The sequence below is a fragment of the Staurois parvus genome, unplaced genomic scaffold (assembly GCF_062004578.1).
Source record: "Staurois parvus isolate SC_StPar_1 unplaced genomic scaffold, SC_StPar_1.0 ptg000619l, whole genome shotgun sequence".
Classification (NCBI taxonomy): domain Eukaryota; kingdom Metazoa; phylum Chordata; class Amphibia; order Anura; family Ranidae; genus Staurois; species Staurois parvus.
The window spans coordinates 997,823-1,018,248 of record NW_028318415.1 but is presented as its reverse complement, the minus strand read 5'-3'; the positions used below and the strand labels follow the sequence as shown (position 1 = coordinate 1,018,248).

General features: G+C 42.4%; 1 protein-coding gene across 3 annotated transcripts in view; it reads right to left on the bottom strand.

Moving 5' to 3' along the window:
- Positions 1-20,426, bottom strand: part of MERTK (MER proto-oncogene, tyrosine kinase) — a 149,951-nt gene that overhangs the window by 9,797 nt on the left and 119,728 nt on the right. For all 3 annotated transcript variants that reach the window (XM_089693262.1, XM_089693260.1, XM_089693261.1), the window contains exons 15-18: positions 20,153-20,271; positions 15,198-15,307; positions 13,154-13,313; positions 3,073-3,209 (exon numbers count right to left, since the gene is read on the bottom strand). In XM_089693262.1, the coding sequence (XP_089549388.1) occupies positions 3,073-3,209; positions 13,154-13,313; positions 15,198-15,307; positions 20,153-20,271 (526 nt within the window). The remainder of the gene's footprint in view (positions 1-3,072; positions 3,210-13,153; positions 13,314-15,197; positions 15,308-20,152; positions 20,272-20,426) is intronic.

The window sequence follows — 20,426 nt, the reverse complement described above, 5'->3', positions numbered from 1 at the left end:
CAGATCTCTCCCCTCTCAGCTTTGGCGACAATCACCGAGTCCCATCAGGGACCCAGAGATTAACCTCCCTAGCGGTCTGATTATGTCCATATTTCTGTGCTCAAAGCGGTACATTTTTTTTGCATGGAAATATGTATTTTTTTTATTGTAGGCCTGTAATTTTTAGGAATAACTCACTGAAATCTGTCCAAACAAGAGTCTAGTAAACATCCCGGGTAGGATAAAACTTGAAACACGAAATCATAAATTATAATTTAATAAATAATCATAAAAAAATAATAATATAATAATAATAAATGTAATTCAATAATATAATCAAACCAAAAACACTGAAATTTGAAATATAGCGCCAAGTTCGCACATCGCTGAGCAAAGTCGCAAAATCGTTTTCAGTGTCTGATGACGAATTTCCCCACGAATTATTATCACTCAATTCTGCAAGTGGTTCTGATTTACTATCACTATTCTCTAGCTGGTCTAAAACCGCTTTTGACCTAAAGGGACGCTTTTTGGACACCATGGACATTTCTCAGTTTCCAGGCAGAAAGAACAGTATAAATGCAGGCAGGGCACAGGACAAAGCACTAGGGACAAAATTTATGTGAAATGGTTTGATACAGTAATGTTTTACTATGTGATTTTGGTGATTTTAGTGAATGTCACTTTTTGTCATTTTCAAATTTCCCGCCGTTCCATCCCCTGTACGTCCCGGCACTCGCAGGGGATGGAACCCAGATGACAGATGCCGGCATCCGCTGGATTACATTGCCGGGGACACTGCAGGAGCGACATCGCGGGAGCGCAGGACAAGGTAAGTGATCGAGGGATCGCGGAGCAGAGCCGCATGGTAAACTTTTGATGTAACATATCAGGGATTATTTGAATTACATGGGATGCTTATTCAAGCTAACAGTTTAGAATCATGGGAAGCTAAAAGCATTGTCCATAACAGTCCATCTACATTACCAGCTGCTCAATGTCTGCCACCCTCCTCTGCCAATGCCTCCACTGGCTTCTGATTGCAAAGTGAATTAAATTCAAAATACTAACATACAAAGCCATTCACAATTTTGCCCTGAGCAACTTTACCAATTTTGTCTCCAAATATCACCCAAACCATCCTCTCTGCTCCTCCCAAGACCTTCTGTTCTGTAGCTCTATTGTCTCCTTCTCCCATATTTGTCTCCAGGACTTCACCAGAGACTCTCCCATCTTCTGGAATTTTCTATCTTAATCTGTCCGACTATCTCCTACTATGGCTTCCTTTAGGCAATCCTTGAAAATGCTCTTCAGGGAAGCCTATCCCACCTCCACCTAACAACTGAACTTTTAATTCTTCCATCAGCTCATCCATCACAGTAACTACCTTTTGTACCACTTGACCCACCCTATTAGATTATAACTCCTATGAGCAGGGTGGTAGTAAACTTGTTTGAAAAAATAAGTTTACCCCTGCAAGGTAATATCATAATGTGCTAGTATGCACTGTATACTAGCTGTCAGGAGTGGACTCAGCACTGGTGGTGGGACTCACCTGCCGTGTGGGCTGCAGTACCAGGGCTGACCAGCGGGTGCTCTCAGCAGCCAGAAGTCACTCCTGCAGTCAGCCAACACCTGAAGCTGATTGCAGGAAGTGTATTTAAAGAATGACCAGGCCTGTGATTAGGGCCTTGGTGTATGTTTCCCATGAGCCCCTGTACCTGGTATCCTGTGTTCCTGCCTCGTTGCTGACCCTGCTTTGATCCTGACCTCTGCTGACCGTCTCCTGTTGAACCCCTGGCTTGCCTGACCATCCTTCTGCCTGATCCTCGGTACCGCGCTGCCCGTGAGTTACTGAACCCTGGCTTGTGACCCCGACCATTCTCTGCTTGCTCCTCCTGTACCACGCTGCCTGCACGATACTGTCCCGGCCTGCCTGACTATGCTTACTTCACCCGACGATCCATCCATCCCGCACGGATCACCTTTAGTAAGCCTGCCTGCCTCTTCCCATCAAACTCCGTTCCTGCACTCCCCTGCCAGTACTCTCTACCACAGCCGGACGCACTCAGGGGTCGCGACCTGGTTCCAGTCTGCACCAAGTCCATCCCCACCATCAGGGGCCCTGGTGAATAGCAGGCTGGGACTTAGACCCCGCGCCCTGAGGAAATCCATGCTGTGGGCTGCTAGAGACACCACCAGGCGGCACCTGACAGTACCTTACGGCCTGCCTGACCATTACACCTCTCCAGCCTGACTACGCCTGTGTTCCTGAAGCCTGCTATTTCCCTGTGTCAGTCCACACATTTCTGGTCATACCTGGATCCCTAACACTAGCACATTAGAAACTTACCTTAAATGAAGCCCTCCAGCGGCGCACTGTCACCGCTGACAGGGCTTCCATCTTCACCCGTTCTTCTTTGGGGGGTCCCGGGCTGCAGCTGCTTGAATGGCTGAAGTGTTGATGACGTCACTGAAGTTTCAGCCACGGCACATAGCTCTGAAAGAACGGCACGGGTATGCCGTTCCTTCAGAGCACATGCGCCGGTGATGTCACCAGCTGCTGCCCTGTAGACTATCTTCTAAATGGTGCACATTAAGAAGATTTAAGTTTTATTATAAGATTACCTGTAGGTAACAATAGAAATGAGAGTTTACTACCACTTTAACTCTCATGTATTTTATTGTATTGTAACTATACTGTATCCCTTTATATTGTAAAGCACTGCACAAAGTTTTGGAGCTATACAAATCCTGTATTATAATAATAATAATATGTTCCATCATAAGAACTGCATTATGACCATTTGGATTTTAAACCTTGAGATTTAGCAAGTGGAATAAAAAGACCCCTGCAGTGGCTTGTTTTCAAAGTGTGGAAATTGTTCCTCCTGCCTGCAGGTTAGTGCCGTTGTACAGGGATGTGGCAGAAAAGCCGTTATAAATTTAAGGGATAGAAGTTTTTTTTTGTGGAAAAGCCAGTTTTTAATACTAGTAAAGCTTTTCTTCCTGAAACAAACTGAACATTATATCCATTGAAACAAAAGTGTGCGGTAACTGTATCCATTTCATCCTGCAGAATTCATTACTTACAGCTCATCCAGACAGTCTGCTGGCTGCTTTAATCTATGGCCCTGGAGTAAATAGTCATATATTTCATGGTTCTGGACCCCGGGATATGGAGTCATGCCTCTGGTTGCGATTTCCCACATTGTGATTCCGAACGCCCACTGCAGATAAAACACAAAAGAAGGAGGATGATATTTCCAGAAGCAGTGAATAAGTCCTTTCATTGTAAAGGTCAGTCCCCACTACTTCACTCATGTGGATTACAGAAACAACAATTAACATTGCAAAGGGTTTGGAAGTAACAAACTAGAATGTTTCAGGAGATTATGTAAAAGGACAACAACATCCACACAGCATGACCAGCAAGTGCCTTTCTATTAAGTTGCTTAGTCTGGAAAGAATACATAAACTTATAAAACATCAGCATTTCTGGAGTGGAATAATCCCAAAACATCCACTCAAGTCCATAGCAATGGTTAGAAGAACAGTCCATCCATAATTAACTGATAGTTTCTATTCTATATAGAAGACCCTGTTGCTGAGACATCTGGACTGGAATTTCTAAAGTCAGCCATGCATGGATTGAAAGGGACCGGCCAAAATTCGATCCATATATGGACAGGCAACCAGCCTGTTGGGTTTTTCCTGAACAATCAGTGCTGCTGGCTATAGCCTCATAGCCCCAGGGGGGTTCGGCAGACGCCAGGACCCAGAGTGTTCTGTCTTGCAAGCCTGCTGGCAATAGTACAGAGGAAGAATTCTAGTGTATACCAGGCTTGGTCTCTGGCCAAAATTATAGCCATACATCTGTGACAGGCTGTGAAAGGCACACACTCCCTCCGGGGTCATGTGAGTTGATATTTGGTTTAATTATTATTTGTTTAATACAAGTTTTTTTTATTGCGCTAGTTGTGTACTTCCCCTGTGCTCCTTTTTGTCTTTAATCACTTCAAGTCAGGGCACTTTTACTCCCTTCCTGTCCGGGCACCTTTACCCCCTTCCTGTCCAGGCCAATTTTCAGATTTCAGCGCTGTCACACTTTGAATGACAATTGCGCGGCCATGCAACACTCATGGGAATATGCTTAAGTACGCCCATGTGAAGGAGGCCTTAGTCTCCAACCCATTTAAACAAACAAAGCTAAGTCACCTCCCTGTCCCCAACCTACAAATGGACAGAGACAGAGCAGGAACAGTTCACCCCCTGCTCCCTCCTCCCTGTTAGCACATGTGCATGCACTACACCTTATTGGCTCCTAGTGCTGCCCCACATCCACTCTGCTGTTGTAGGATATGACGAGAGACTGATACCTCAATTTTCAGATACTTCTACTAGTTGCATTTTATAATACATTTGTATTTTTCTTAAAGGACAAGTTCACCTTTCATAACATGTTACACCCATATTCAGGATGTAACATGTTAGGAAAGCACCGGCCCCCACTCCCCACTGACTCCTTGCTTTGACAGCTAGTGGGGGATCTTCTCCAGCTGTCAAATTTAAAAAAAACGTGGCCATGCGAGGCTCTGCCCACTCAGCCACATCACTCCTCTGTGAATGAGAAACTACAAGTCCTGACAGCCTTAGCAGCTGTTGGCTTGTAGTTCTCAATGAACTACCACAGTGCTGTGGAGCTCCGTGATAGTTCATTGAATCTTCCTGTAAGTATATCTGCACATCCCGTACGGGCAGTGCAGATATACTGACAGGTCTGCTGGAGACCTGCATGGCACCAGCAATCTGCCAATCGCTGGTGCAATGCTTTACAGACTCCTGCAGCAAAAAATAATAAATGCACATTTTTTTACCTGCAAAAAAAATGTGCATTTATTTTTTTGTATAAAAAAAAAAAGTACCAAGCTGCTTTAACTGATGTGTCATAATCTGTTCAGCTTTAAGATTTGAAAGAAGCATTTCCTGTTACTGTGTACTAAATCCATCTATCAAAAAGAAATGGAAGGCAATATCCACATTGTATTATCGTATGTCCTGTTCAGGTCTGTAAATGAGAAGGAAATTACATTTATATAGTTTAATTTTGGATATATTTCGAAATTAGGGAATCACAATTGGATACATAGCAAGAAATTAAAGTAGATCTTAACAATTATGGAAGAATTATATTGGACACAGCACAGTGGTTAAATGGTTAGCACTTCTGCCTGGCATTACTAGTGTCGTTGGTTTGAATCCCAACCACGGCACCACCTACTTGGAATTTGCATGTTCTCCCTGTACCTGCGTGGGTTTCCTCCCACACTCCAAAGACATGCTGGTAGGTTAATTGGATGCTGTCTAAATTGGCCCTAGTATGTGTATGTATGAATGTGAGTTAAGGACCTTAGATTGTACACCCCTTGAGGGTTAGGAACTGATGTGAATGTACAATATATATGTATATGTAAAGCGCTGCATATATGTAAAGCTGAAATAAATAATAAAACCAGCTTTAGGCTTAAAAAAATATGTATTTAAAATGATGTAAGTATTTTTCAAATAAAACTGTAGTACTGCAGCCAATGATTTATACATTACAAACTGTACAGGGTATACTAGAATGTAAACCTATTTATTATTTTTATTCATCCATTTAAAAATTACATAATACTGACAGATAGAGGCTGTTGTGTATCAGGTTCATGAACTTCATTGTATTTGCTGTAGAATGTAATAATGTTAAGTATATTTAGGTTGCACTGCATAAATAAGGAATGTAAGGGGAACTGTACATAGGAAGTGTGTATCCTTATGGAGATTACTAAAACTGTTACCATGACCAGGAAGTGAAGAAACGTGTGCAACTCCAATGTTGCACACCTCTGGAGTGCAACTTTGGCACAACTTTGACTCAACTTTGGATGGGTGCGACTTGGATGTGACTTGTCCCTCTGCAAAATCGGACCCACTGCTGTGTAAGGGTGTGGAGGCATTAAATACTGATGTGTAATGTTAAACTGTAATATGCCTGCAATATACTCAGTAGATGGCAGTAGATGGTCAGTGGATGGCAGCAAAGTACAAGAATCAATTTTGCAGTGACTTTTGCTAAGACAAGATAAATGCTTATTTACCCTATAAAGTTTAATGAATACTAATTTAGGGGCCGAGTAGGACCCTCAGAAGGGTCATAGTGAACTGTAAATGCAGGTTTGAGGCTGTAATTAAGAAATGACTTACTGCATCACAAACTCTATGGGAAGGGGAGGGGTCCCGGTGCAGAGGAGGAAGTGACAGGGAGTCTCTGTCTGGCTGGTGTATGCTGAGGACGTCTGGAGAATCTGTGTGGGGCCTGGAAGAGGATTTACGGCTCACAGTGGAGTCTGGCGACGGCACCTAGGGAAGATTCACCACAACGAGACCAGGAAACAAGTGACTGTATGGTCCGGTTCTGGAGTGGATCAGGAAAAAGCACCAAGAGCCTGCCAGGGAACTGTAAGTGCGGCTTTGCCGTAGCACATCGCACCACACATGTTCAGTGACATTTTGGAAATACCAGAAAGTTACAAGAGACACACTTCACTTTCCTTTGGATTACAAATAGTATTGCGCAATACTTAGGGTGCACCCCAACGTTGTATCTTGCTCAGGAACATTCAGGCGCAGCCAGGCTGCTTTCTGGACATTGGAGGAAAGTCCGCAAGTACGGGGTTAGTGTTAGACAGTATTATTCCTACTGTATGGTTATGCACTGTTATCATTCTGTTTACGTATGCTCAACTACATGATCACTATAACTGTTCAGTAAACGTAATTGTTTTAAAAGAACCGCTGTCTGTGTCTGTGTGGCATCGTGTACCCTCTGAATCTGTGGGCCCAGCCCTTGGTCTTCCTTCAGCTGCACCACTCTTACATGTAAAACATTCAGATTTGACTTTCATACAACTTTTTAGGGTTAACAATAAAGTCTATGGCTCTCAAGTAGAATGAAAGTCGAACAAAAAGTAGTGAATGAACTACTTTGAAGTTGCTGCAACTTTAAGTTGCACATATATGAATGGTTATCATTGGAAAACATGGGGTATGACTTGTCATGCAACTTTGATGTTCAAAGTCGCATGACAAGTTGCACAAGTGTGAATGAGGTTTTAAGCGTTATTTTTCAGTGTTGGTAAATGTTGGAGAGATCAACTGACAATTTGTTATATCTCTCAGGCACTTTATTGGTAAGATTATTATACAGGATTTCTATAGTGCCAACAGTTTGCTTAGCGCTTTACAATATAACAGAAGAGTAATATATGTTGTCAGTTATCAGACCTGCATATTGTTATATGGTCATTGTGAGGGTCTCCCACTTTTGCCTGCTTGATTTTAATTTTATAGTATAGGAAATACAAGAGCTGATAGATGATGAAAAGGTGAGCAGAAACACTTAAAACTCCCAGGTGGACTGTAAACGTGAAGAATTAAAAGATATGCAACAAGCCAGGGGATAACTCAGACTATAAGGCTCCATCTATGATGTAAAGTATAATTATGGCCTCCCATTGAATAAAAAGTATGTGGTGCAGCATCTGCACTTAGGGGTTTATTTACTAAAGCTGGTTCACTCAGACTCTCATGTGCATTGTAGTCAATCAGCTTCTAGCCTAAGCTTTAGCAATAAAACCTGGAAGCCGATTGGTTTCTATGCAGTAGTGCACGAGATTCTGAATGAACCAGCTTTAGTAAATAAACCCCTTACTGTTTTTCTTTGTCCCCCTACAAAGACTCACAAATGCCCACTGAACCTGCCAGTCTACCTCTCCTGTGATGCAAGGACAATGCTACTGCATTGCTACTGAATTTAAAGCACTGTTGCCCCTCGTAGGTGGTGCCATCTTGTACAACATTGGGATGAGAACACGTTGCAGAAGGCTTAGAGAATTCCATTGTCACTGTTTATTAAACAAGCCACAGACAGCTGGCCACACTTAGTGCCTGCCCACTACTTTCTGGATTGGCAGAATTGACTGTGCTACTGAAACCCTCCAATGTTTTTCTGCAGTGTCTGGGAGGGGGTGCATGTGAAACACAATTGAAAGGGAATTTGGCTGACTCAATGTAGGAAAAAGAACTTTGGTTTAAAGTGGTTCTAATGGGAGAAGGTTTTTTTTACCTGCAGCTCTCCATCAGCCCCCCCTTAAACTTACCTGAGCCCCATTTTACTCCAGCAATGTGCATGAGAGCCACGGCTCTCCCAGGTCTTGCTCTCCTCATTGGCTCACATAGCAATGGGAGCCTTTGGCTCCTGCTGCTGTCAATCACAGCCAATGAGGAGAGCGGGGGGCAGGGCGGAGCCATGCTCTGTGTGTAAATGGACAATGTCCATTCACAGGAGTGTGGCTCAGGAGTAAGCCTGCTCAAGTGCCCCCATAGGCTTGCTATTGGGGCCGTTGGCTGTGGGGAGGAGCCAGGACCACCGATGGGGGACCCAAAAAGAAGAGGATCAGAACTGGTCTGTGCAAAACCATTGGTATAATATGTTTGTAATTTTTTTTTTTTTATTCAAACTTTTAGAATCACTTTAATGCATCACATAGCAAATGGATTAGAAACATGTCTTTAAATGCACTTTAATTATCACTTATGGATGGACTGATTCTTTAAAGATATATGTCCTATAAATTAAATTATATGTTTACAGTCATTATTGGCATATTGACATTGAAATATATTATTATTATACAGTGTTTATATAGCGCCAAAGGGTTTGCTCAGCGCTGTACATTAGCGAGGGGGACAGAACATGAGACAATACAGTACAATACAATACACGAGGGGTTTGAGGGCCCTGCTCTTTCGAGCTTACAATCTAGGAGGGAGGGGATAGTGGTACAGGAGGAAGTGGCTGTGGGGGATAGAGTGGTAGGAGGAGTGGAGGAGATTGGTTGTTAGGTGAGGATGGGGTAGGCTTCCCTGAAGAGATGGGATTCAGGGTACGCCTGAAGGTGAGGAGGGTAGGTGACAGTCTGATGGATTGGGGTAGGGAGTTCCAGAGGATGGGGGAAGTCCTGGAGAAGTCCTGCAGTCGGGCGTGGGAGGAGGAGACCAGGGAGCTAGAGGGTAGGAGGTCTTGTGAGGAGCGAAGGGCACGGGTGGTATTTGGGTATCAGGTCAGTGAGGTAGTTTGGGGCACCATTGTGAATGGCTTTGTATGTCAGAGATAGTAATTTGAATTTAATGCGTTGGGCAATCGGGAGCCAGTGAAGGGATTGGCAGAGGGGGGTGGCAGATGTGGAGCGGTTGGTAAGGTGGATGAGTCTAGCCGCTGAGTTCAGGATAGACTGGAGTGGGGATAGCATTTGTTTGGGTAGGCCAGTGAGAAGGGAGTTGCAGTAGTCTAGGCGTGAGATAATGAGGGAGTGTACGAGTTGTTTAGTAGTGTCTGGGGTGAGGAACGTACGTATCTTGGAAATGTTGGAGCTGGAGTAATATATAATACAGTACAGCAGAAGCAGAAATATCCTACAGATAAAGTCAGCATTGACATATATTGGAAGACAAAAGCTGAGTATGTGAGATGGGGAAACAGCTCTCATTGTTTGAACACTGTTTGTGTGGAAGTAAATTAATGTTTTATATAGGGTAAGGTAAGTGAGCGCAAACAGACAGGACAAGCAGCTAACATACAGGGTAATCCTCAGTACCTAAAACATAAAATATAAAATGGGGTATGTAGCGCTAAATCATTTAAATCCGGCGTCTTAGGGCAGGATCTACCCCTTTGAAAACGAGCGGTGTGCTCGAAACATGTTAGGGGATCCACCCTACTGACGCCTATACCACCAGGGAACCACTAACCACCAGGGAATTCTTTTATTGGATCTGGGTGGTCATCTTAACCCTGGGATCTGTGGGATATATATTTATATATGATCCCTTTCTGTCACTAGCCACCAGGGACTTTTAATTAAACCTGGATGCAAGTCTTTATGTTGGTGGAACCACTAGCCACCAGGGAACCTATGAATGACACCTGGATGTACTTTTCTATGCTGATGTGAGTTCCTTCCTTTTGTTTGGTTTTTTACTCTGAATAAACGTACTTCACCATTGATACCTTCTTGCCTCCTGGCTCGTTTCTAATGAGCTTTGTAAGGTGGTGATCTGGAACAAGGAGCCACTGGATGCCTGGACAACGTTGTACCCACTGGTCTTGATGTCCTTACATGACCAGATGCTGCTCATGCTGCTGACCAGACCATGATGTCCTGTTGCTGATTTACATACAATGCCCATATTGTATGTAACTGTGGTAAGCGCATAACCGCACTATATACATTTTCCGTTCTGTCAGGTTGGATTGGGGACACCATAGGATTTGATCCGTCTGCCCTCCGGATACACTTTATGGACAATATATGCTTGATACTTCTGTGACGATATATGATGACATTTTGTTTGTTATTTTTTAGCGCTACATACCCCATTTTATATTTTAAATTAATGTTTTGACTGACATTCTGCTGTTTAGCCACAAGATGTCACTGTTTTTCTAACACAGCCTCAGACTGCATAGATCAGGGGTGTCCAAACTTTTTTCAAAGAGGGCCAGATTGGATGAAGTGAACATGGTGGAGGGCCGAACATTTTTCCAAACATTCTTTGAACCATTACAATTAAATGCAAATAAATTATTTTATGCCAAGTTACCGTATTTTTCGCCGTATAAGACGCACCTGACCATAAGACGCACCTAGGTTTTAGAGGCAGAAAACAGGAAAAAAAAAATTCTGAACTAATGGACTGCAGACACAGTACAGGAGATGACCAGAGACTGCGGACAGCACAGGGATGACCAGAGACTGCGGACAGCACAGGGATGACCAGAGACTGCGGACATAGTACAGGAGATGACCAGAGACTGCAGACATAGTACAGGAGATGACCAGAGACTGCGGACATAGTACAGGAGATGACCAGAGACTGCAGACATAGTACAGGAGATGACCAGAGACTGCGGACACAGTACAGGAGATGACCAGAGACTGCGGACAGCACAGGGCTGACCAGAGACTGCGGACAGCACAGGGATGACCAGAGACTGCGGACAGCACAGGAGATGACCAGAGACTGCGGACAGCACAGGGATGACCAGAGACTGCGGACAGCACAGGGATGACCAGAGACTGCGGACAGCACAGGGATGACCAGAGACTGCGGACAGCACAGGAGATGACCAGAGACTGCGGACAGTACAGGTGACTGCTGACCTTTGGGGAGGTGGGGAGCGGGTACCTGAATTTGACAGGTACCCGCTCTTACTTCCGCAGTTGTTCTTTGATCTTACCTGTTCCTCGATCCAGCCGTGCGCTGTCTTCCCGACTTCTGTAATGGCGCTCGGCATGACAGCCAGGTGCCCAGTGCGCATGAGCGAGAAGCACTTGCGCTTTGTGATTGGTCCGGCGGCTTCTGGGATCTGTCATGTGTCCCAGGTACCGCCTTACCATTCACAAAAAGCACCGCTTCTTGCGCATGCGCACTTGGCTTCCGGCTGTCATGCCCAGCGCCCACACTACAGAAGCCGGGAAGACAGCGCGCCGCTGGATAGAGGAACAGGTAAGGTCCCGCTGCAGAGCTGAGCGGCCGGCCCGGTATTCTGACATGGCCGCGGTGGAAATACCGGACCGGCCGCTCCATATTCGCTCCATAAGACACACTGACACACTGACATGGAGGGCCGTATTAAACCGACCCTCGGGCCGTAAATGGCCCGCGGGCCAGACTTTGGACATGCCTGGCATAGATATTTGTATATTCATGAAGAGGTGGGTTTTTTGTGCACACAGAGTTGGAGAGAACAGGAAGGAGAGAGAGAAGCCATGTTTTGGAGCATGGTGAATAAGGGGCCCTGTGAGCTGAGAATCTGATGACATCCAGGTGTGAAAGCGTCCCTTCGTAACCAGAGCTGCAGCTAAGTGAAGTGATGAGATTGCTGCCAGGAAGCTGATGAGATTGCTGCCAGGAAGCTGATGAGATTGCTGCCAGGAAGGCTGATGAGAGCAGAGGAACTAAGCAACATATACGGCGAGACCGCATGCTTGTTGTAGAGACATTTGTTCTGTTCAGAGTCACCAGCAGATGCAAAGCAGACCCGGGTCGGTAAGATCGTGCACGCACCTCTTTTCAGTGTTGGCGCCTTGAGACTGAGTCCAGGCCTAAAGTTAGTTAGTTAGGGTCTCTGTTTGTGTCAGGCCACAAGTATTGTTACTGATCATTGGAAGGACTCCACAACTTAACCCCTTCCCGCCGGCACCTCCCGGCCCTTTAAGAGTTTCAGACGCCGGGAGGCGGGGCGTGGTTTAGAGATCATGTGACTGCTGTGACGCATTGTCACATGATCGGTAAAGGTCCCGATCGAAAGAGCAGACCGGGACCTTTCCACGAGTACCGGACATGCGTGCTGGGAGCGCTCAGGGCGCGCGCTCTCAGCACATGTTTTTTCTTACATGAACGCAAATGTGCGGCCGCTCGGCGTCTAGGCCCAGACGCCGGGAGGCCGCACATTTGTGTGCGGCCGGCGTAAAGGGGTTAAAGTGACATTTCACATTGGAGAGCTGATAAAATCCTACAAACTCAAGCCAGACTGGCATTTTGCTCAGAAGGAATACTCAGGCACATGCTACAGGACCAGTTATGGGAGAGGGAATACTGTAGATTTATTTAAGATTGTATGCTGTTGTGCTGCACCGCAGGCTAGCCCATACCGTACACCCATACACTGATTCCTGCTCTTTTAGGGTAATAACAGGTAAGGTGTGGCAGCTTAGTTTTGCCCGCCAGTAGGTAAATTACTTCACTTTCTACCTTCATCCATCAGGAGGCGCTGTGCTGTGCAGCACAAGGGTCTCAGCCTTTGGGCTGGGTGTATGTAAATTTATTGTATGTTCCCAGCATTTGTGGTTGTGTTTATTTGCCACATCTAAGTAAAATTCTGTTGTGACAAAAGCTGGTGTTGGGGTTGCTTTCCTCGTTCATGACTTCACTGTATCCTGGGGAGCGTACCCCGGTACACGACTTACAAGTACAATGATCAGGCATAGAATTGAGCATTTGTCACTGTCATTAGAAAAAAAAAAAAGACATTATTTTCTAAATTGGGAAACCAATTATAATATCTTACCACATCACTTTTAACTGTGTAGATACGATCAGCAAGACTTTCCACAGCAATCCACTTCACTGGCATCTTAGCAATACGTCCCTGGCGGTAATAATCACCACTGTATATTTTTTTAGACAGCCCAAAGTCAGCAACGCAGACAGTCATATCATCTCGCAACCTAGATATCAAGAGAAGGCAATGAATACTTTTAGCCAATTATTCCCATAGGGACCCATAGGGATACCCCATATGATAGAGAGTTGCCTCTAGGAGCTGAATATCATACCTCACTATACCAACCCTTAGGTCCAGCGCTCCACCAACACTTCTTTTGTAAAACTGACTGCAGGCCATATGCTAGTAGAATGTTGCTAAAAAATTTTATTTTAGGAACATTTGTTCCATTATCTAATTGTTATTGGAGTCAAATCAACGTTTATTTTTGATGGCAGTGACAAGAAAATTTGAGGGAGCAGCATGGGAAATGTCTCTCAAACAAAAACACATTTCTAACAGTGTATTCCCTTCAAAATTGATTATTAAAAGCAAATGTGTTGGAAGCACTTTCAAATATCACCCAGAACGTCATCAAATGTACTGATGAGAATCTTCATACGTTTGTTAAAAAATCTACTAGTGTATAGCCAACTTAAGCTGTCATCTCTGTGTAGCCGATAATTTGACTCCTAAACAGACTATAAACAAAAGGTTGAAATGCAATGATCAAATGTGCCTATTTCTTACATTTTTTATCATTTTCCAACTGCATGCTGAACAAAATTCAGTTGATCCCTACTGAACTGGACGAATTTTGATCAGTGTATCACCAGCTTTACCCCACTGACCTGTACTTCTGTATCTACAGAGTTCCCTGTTTGATGGTGGTTTATTCAACTTGTGTTCTTTAATGTCCACTGTACTTTCATTAGTAAGACCTCATCTGGAAAATACAGCTCAGTTTTGGGCACCAATTCACAAAAAGAACATTGGGGAACTGGAGAAAGTACAGAGAAGGGCAACCAAACTGATAAGAGGCATGGAGGAGATCAGCTATGAGGAAATATTAGAGGAACTGAATGTATTCTCTCTTGAGAAGAGGAGATTAAGGGGGGATATGATCAACATGTATAAATACATCAGTGGTTCATATAGTGAACTCGGTGTAGAGCTATTCACCCTGAGGTCATTACAGAGGACAAGGGGGCACTCTTTATGTCTGGAGGAAAATAAATGTAATCTCCAAACACGGAAAGGTTTCTTCACAGTGAGAGCTGTGAAAATGTGAAATAGACTCCATCAAGAGTTGGTTCTAGCCAGCTCAGTGGATTGTTTTAAAAAAGGCCTGGATTGTTTCTTAGATACACAGAATATAACTGGATACTAACATTTATAGGTAAAGTTGATCCAGGGAATATCTGATTGCCTCTCGGGGGATTAGGAAGAAATTTTTTTCCCCTGCAGGAGCAAATTGGATCATGCTTTGCTGTTTTTTTTTTGTTTTGCTCTGGATCAAATGAGGGTATAGGATTATAACTTTTTTTTTTTTTTTAATGGTTGAACTGGATGGACTTTTGTTTTTTTTCAGCCAGATTAACTATGTAACTACTTGTGTGTATGAAACTTTGATTTTTTTCGGTTATATGAAACCATGCCTGCAGAGGTAAGGGGCCTATTTTTTTCACAAAAAAGTCTGACGATGTTCACCCAGGATTCATACATTTTTCAGTTGAAGCCAACATTAAAAATGTGTAAATGTTCAGTGAAAGTTGTATGAATCTTCGGTGAAAACATTTACAAACAGACCTCAAAACAGTTTTCAAAATCTCAATGTTAGCCACATACTGCATGGTTAGTAGGCTTTTATATTCAGGAAGGAGTGTCATTTGTATTATGAATCTGGTACCCAACCACATCATTCAGGATGTTGCTTCTGGGAACCCCTGATTGCCCACATGGGTTTAGCTTAGCCTCCTTTTTTACAAACTATTTTGGTTGCACAAATACTCTATACTAGGCTGTAACTGAGCAGGGATGACTGAGAAGGCTCAGTGTCATTACTTACATGCAGTTACGGGCTGCCAGGTCTCTGTGTAGGAAATTTTTGCTGCTGAGGTACTCCATTCCAGTAGCAATGTCAATCATAAACTTCACCAGAGTTTGTAATGGTACATGCTAAATTGAAATATAAGACCATTTTTAACCAATGGTAGCAATAAAGCAATAAATTAACAAACAACCATCTACTAAATTTTAAAGGAATGTGTTGAACAATGACATCTAAAATACAAACCCTTAGAGATCACCTGCTATGTTTTAGTGGTTGTGACGCAAGGACATATGAATCATCTATGGTAACAGTTTATGGTGATAGTGGGGTTGATTTACTAAAACTGGAGAGTGCAAAATCTGGTGCAGCTGTGCATGGTAGCCAATGTCTAATGTCAAGATAAAGAAACAGTGCAGCACTAGAATATTATATACAAATTAAAAAAATATGTAATATAATCAATAATAATACTTTTAAATCAAATCATCCAGATTATATCATGATAAATAATATAAGTGAATAAAACGCTAATTTAGGCGCCAAACCTAAATGTGATCATGTGAACAGTCTTTTATCAACAGAAGTGCTCATAGATTAGTGCAGGGTGGACGCGATCAGGTCAGCATAATGGTGCACCATAAAGTTATATTGCACTTGTGACATCCAATAAATCCGTGTGACTTAATCTATGCGGAAGACTGTAAGAAATGCACACTCACCAGATGCGCATGATTAATGCGCAATAAACTGAATATGAATCTGTAGGAACCCCCTTTATATGGATCTGCCAGAGAGCATGGAACCAGGATCCCTCCTCTGGACACAAGCCTCCTTAGCAGCCACGCTTCCATTGGGGTCCTAGGAATCCTTAGCTCAAGTCACAGTGCTGCTCAGGCTTTCCACTTTAGACCCTCATCTGCCTCCCAGACTGTTCACATGATCACATTTATGTTTGGTGCCTAAATTAGCGCTTTATTCGCTTATATTATTTATCACAATATAATCTGGATGATTTGATATAAAAGTATTATTATTGATAATATTACATATTTTATTTTAATTCATATATAATATTCTAGGGCTGCACTGTTTCTGATACTGTTCACAAGGCTTTAGGGTTCCTTTATTGGTGCATATGCAGCTTGCAGAATTTTTATGTTGAGCGCTCGCTGAGTTTTTATTTTATTTAATGTCTAACTTCAGCTTGTTCAGTTAAACTTTGACAATAAAACTTGGAAGCTTTGGATTTTATTAAGAACTACACAACATTTTGCACTCTTCACTTTTAGTAAATCAACTCCACTGTGATTTTTGCAACAAAGTTTGCATTCATCTCTGCCTGACTCTTTGGATGCCAGAATATTTGGAATAGTTTTGTCCCATTGGATTTAAGGTTTAACCACTTGCCCTCCAGAGGATTTACCCCCCCCCTCCTGACCAGGCCATATTTTGCGATACGGTGCTGTGTTACTTTAACTGACAGTTGCATGGTCATGCAACGTAAATTAAATTTGTAATTTTTTTCACACAAATAGAGCTTTCTTTCGGTGGTATTTGATCACCTCTGCATTTCTTTTTATTTTCTTCACTTATTCACTATAAGCAAAAAAAAATTTTTTTTACTTTTTGCTATAAAACATATACAATAAAAAATTAAAAGAAAAAAAATAAAATTTCGTCATAAATTTAGGCCAAAATGTATTCTGCTACATGTCTTTGGTAATAAAAAATTCCCAATATGTGTGGTTTACATGAAAGGTTATAGCGTCTACAAATGGCGGTATATATACTGGAATTTTTTTTTTGTATACTAGTAATGGTGGCGACCAGCGACTTTTAGCGGGACTGCAGTGGGCATTCTGATACTGGGTGGGAACTGACTAACTAGCACTGACATCTCCAGTGACACTAATACAGTGATCAGTGCTAATAAAAAGCACTGACACTGTACTAATGACAATGAGCAGGAAGGAGTTAACATCTGGGTGATCAAAGGGTTAACTGTGTGCTGTGTGTGTTTTACTTTGGAGACATAATGTTTTATATCTCTCTGCTGTGCAGAGAGATACAATACAGCATGTCCATGCTGAACAGGAGAGAGACCATTGTTGTTTACACATAGGTCTCTCCCCTGTCAGCTTTACCCAATGATTGTTGGGTGTCGGCGGGGAATCGCCGGCCAGGGCCCAGTGACTGACATCCCTAGCCGTCAACGTTGCTGCGGGTAGGGCGGTGCGCGTTCCCTACCCGGAAATGCGAATCACGTATATATACACGTGATTTTGCACAGCCCTGCTACACTGTAGCAGTATTTCTGTGGAGGGTCAGAACACAAAAAAATTTATATTTCAGCCTGCCAGTGTCCATGTGCAACTGCCATCACCTAATTTTGCCTTTCCGCCTATAATGTATTTGTTTTCTTCAGTTACATTTCTTCTCCTTTTTCATTATTCTTTTATGCGATTCGAGATATACTTCTGTGCCCATCTAATTTTTCAGATATACTGCACACATATGGATCTGCCTTTTGCAGATCAAAATTGGCAGAGGAATCACCCTAGTCTGAATGGAACAGAAATGCTTTGCACAGCCCAGTTTATAGCAGAGGTAGCAGGTTTTAAGTTCATAGGATGTGTAAAAATGTGAAATAATACCATGTACTGGAAATAAATACTACATCTAAATGAAATATATGTGACACATTTGTGAATTTGTTTTATTTCTTAAAGTACCATGGTGAAAATTGTGCAAAATGTTAATTAAAGTGCTTGCATGCAAAAGCTTTAAAGATCAGTTTGGGCTTTGCCTTCATTCCTCAATGTGACTGCATGGTAAATGCATAATCTACACAACCCCTGATTGAAACCTGTGCTGGGAGAAACTATCAGGGCTGTAACCTGGAAGGAGTGTGCATCACTCCCGATTGACATATGGTTATATTCCAGTAGAATGTTGTTCAAACCATTTTCTTTTAAGGTTGCTGGTTTGATTTTCTAATCATTAGTGGGGTCATATCGACATTCATTTTTGACCGTAGTGATGAGAAAATTCAAAGCAGCAGGCTGAAATTTTTTTCTCTAATGAATTTCTAACAGTGAATGTGGTTTTTGTTTGGGAAAGAACATTCAATCCAAAATTGAATGATAAAAGTAAAAATTTTGAAGTACTTTCAAATGACAAATTTATCAAGTCATTGAATGTACTTAGAATCTTTATACAAATGCTTTTTAGAAATGTATAAAACTAAAAATTATGTTTATTTGCTACAGAATCCTTCAGATCTTTTGCAGAAGTTGTAAGCACATTCGCCTGTCAAACTCGCCTGTTCATTCGCTGCCATTCTCCTATTCTTCAGTGAAAAGATCCAGCCTAGTAACAGTGTTATTATACCCACTGGCTCCAGTGGGATGATTCCTCACTGTTCTAATGATCATTGACACTCCACGAGGTGAGATTTTGCATGGAACACCTGACCTAGGGAGACTGACAGTTGTTTTGTGTTTCTTCTATTTCGAATGATTGCACCAACTGTTGTCACCTTCTCACCAAGCTGCTTGGCGATAGTTTGGTAGCCCAGACCAGCCTTGTGTAGGTCTACAATCTTGTCCCTGACATCCTTGGGCAGCTCTTTGGTCTTTGCCATGGTGGAGAGTTTGGAATCTGATTGATTGCTCCTGTGGACAGGTGTCTTTTATACAGGTAACAAAATGAGATTAGCAGCACTCCCTTTAAGAGACTGCTTCTAATCTCAGCTTGTTACCTGTATGAAAGACACCTGGTAGCCAGAAATCCTGCTGAATGATAGGGGATCAAATACTTATATCCCTTATGAACATGCAAATCAGTGCATAATTTGTTAGACATGCATTTCTTTTGAATTTTTTGTTGCTATTCTGTCTCTCAGTGTTACAATACACCTACCATTCGATTTTTAGACTGATCATTTCTTTGTGAGTGGGCAAACATTCAAAATCAGCAGGGGATCAAATGCTTATTTCCTTCACTGTATATTAGTATCAAGCTTTGATGGCCCACCAAGCTCACTGAAAATTCTAGTTTGGTATCAGATCGCCTTTCTAAAATGTACCAGGGGACAGGGGGCTACACTAGCAGGAAGGAGGGGGGGGGACCATCAACTCATGCATGTGCCCAGTGTGCAAAATGAGCTGCACTGTGATTTTGACCATTGAGTGACTGCTGGGTGTAGGATCCCCTAAGCTTGCACATCATGAAAGGTGTGTGTGTGGGGGGGACACAGTTTGGCATCTTTGCCCTGGCTGCTGGATGACCTTGTCCTGGGACTGCATGTGTCTAAACACCTGTGTGAAATATGCCTTTGATGAGAAAATGAATCAAGGATTAACTAGAGACCTTTTTCAACATTTCTACATTTGCATTCCCATTGCCCTTATTTTCTTTTGAGATAAGAAAAGATGAATTATATCTACAATTGTATTTGCGTCTGAAGTGCTGCAATTCAAATAACTTGAAACCGAAGAACTGTACCTGTTACTAGGCATTTAGCAAAGGGTTACCTAAACTTATTTCATTTTTCAAAAACTGACATGTGGCTGTGCTGCCTATAGAACACACCAACTCCTATGTAAGCTGTAATGAGCAGGGCCCTCTGTTTCCTCTTGTACCAAATTGTATTATAACTGTAATGTCTACCTTCATTTTGTAAAGCGCTGCGCAAACTGTTGGTGCTATATAAATCCTGTATAATAAATAATAATAATAAATAATAATAATAACTACTCCCAGGTTGTACAGAATGTTTATCATGGCTGGCCATTCACCTTGACCAGAAATGGTTGACTCATTAACCAAATTGAATACTTATCAAAATATTTATTAACCTACCAGAAATTCCATACCTTCTGGTGAATAAGTGTACCTATTCTCAATAAATTATAAAATTTTTTTGAGAAAAGGTAGCCCATTACAAAACAATGTTCTATACAATTTACCTGAGGACCAGATCCAATTCTGGAGGAGAGAAGAAAACTGTGCAAGTCTCCATATTTCATGAAGGGCAGAATAACCATGGGTTTGGGAATTCTCCTGGGACCCACTTCTAGGCATACTCCTGAATTGGAAGCATACAGAAAGCCTGATTTACTCTTCCTCATTTGCTTATGAGTTTCTGCACATGTATGAGTTCAAACACACGGGCAATCTTCTGGTAGATAAGACAATTTCTACATATTTATATACAGTAAATTTAAAATACACTATGATATA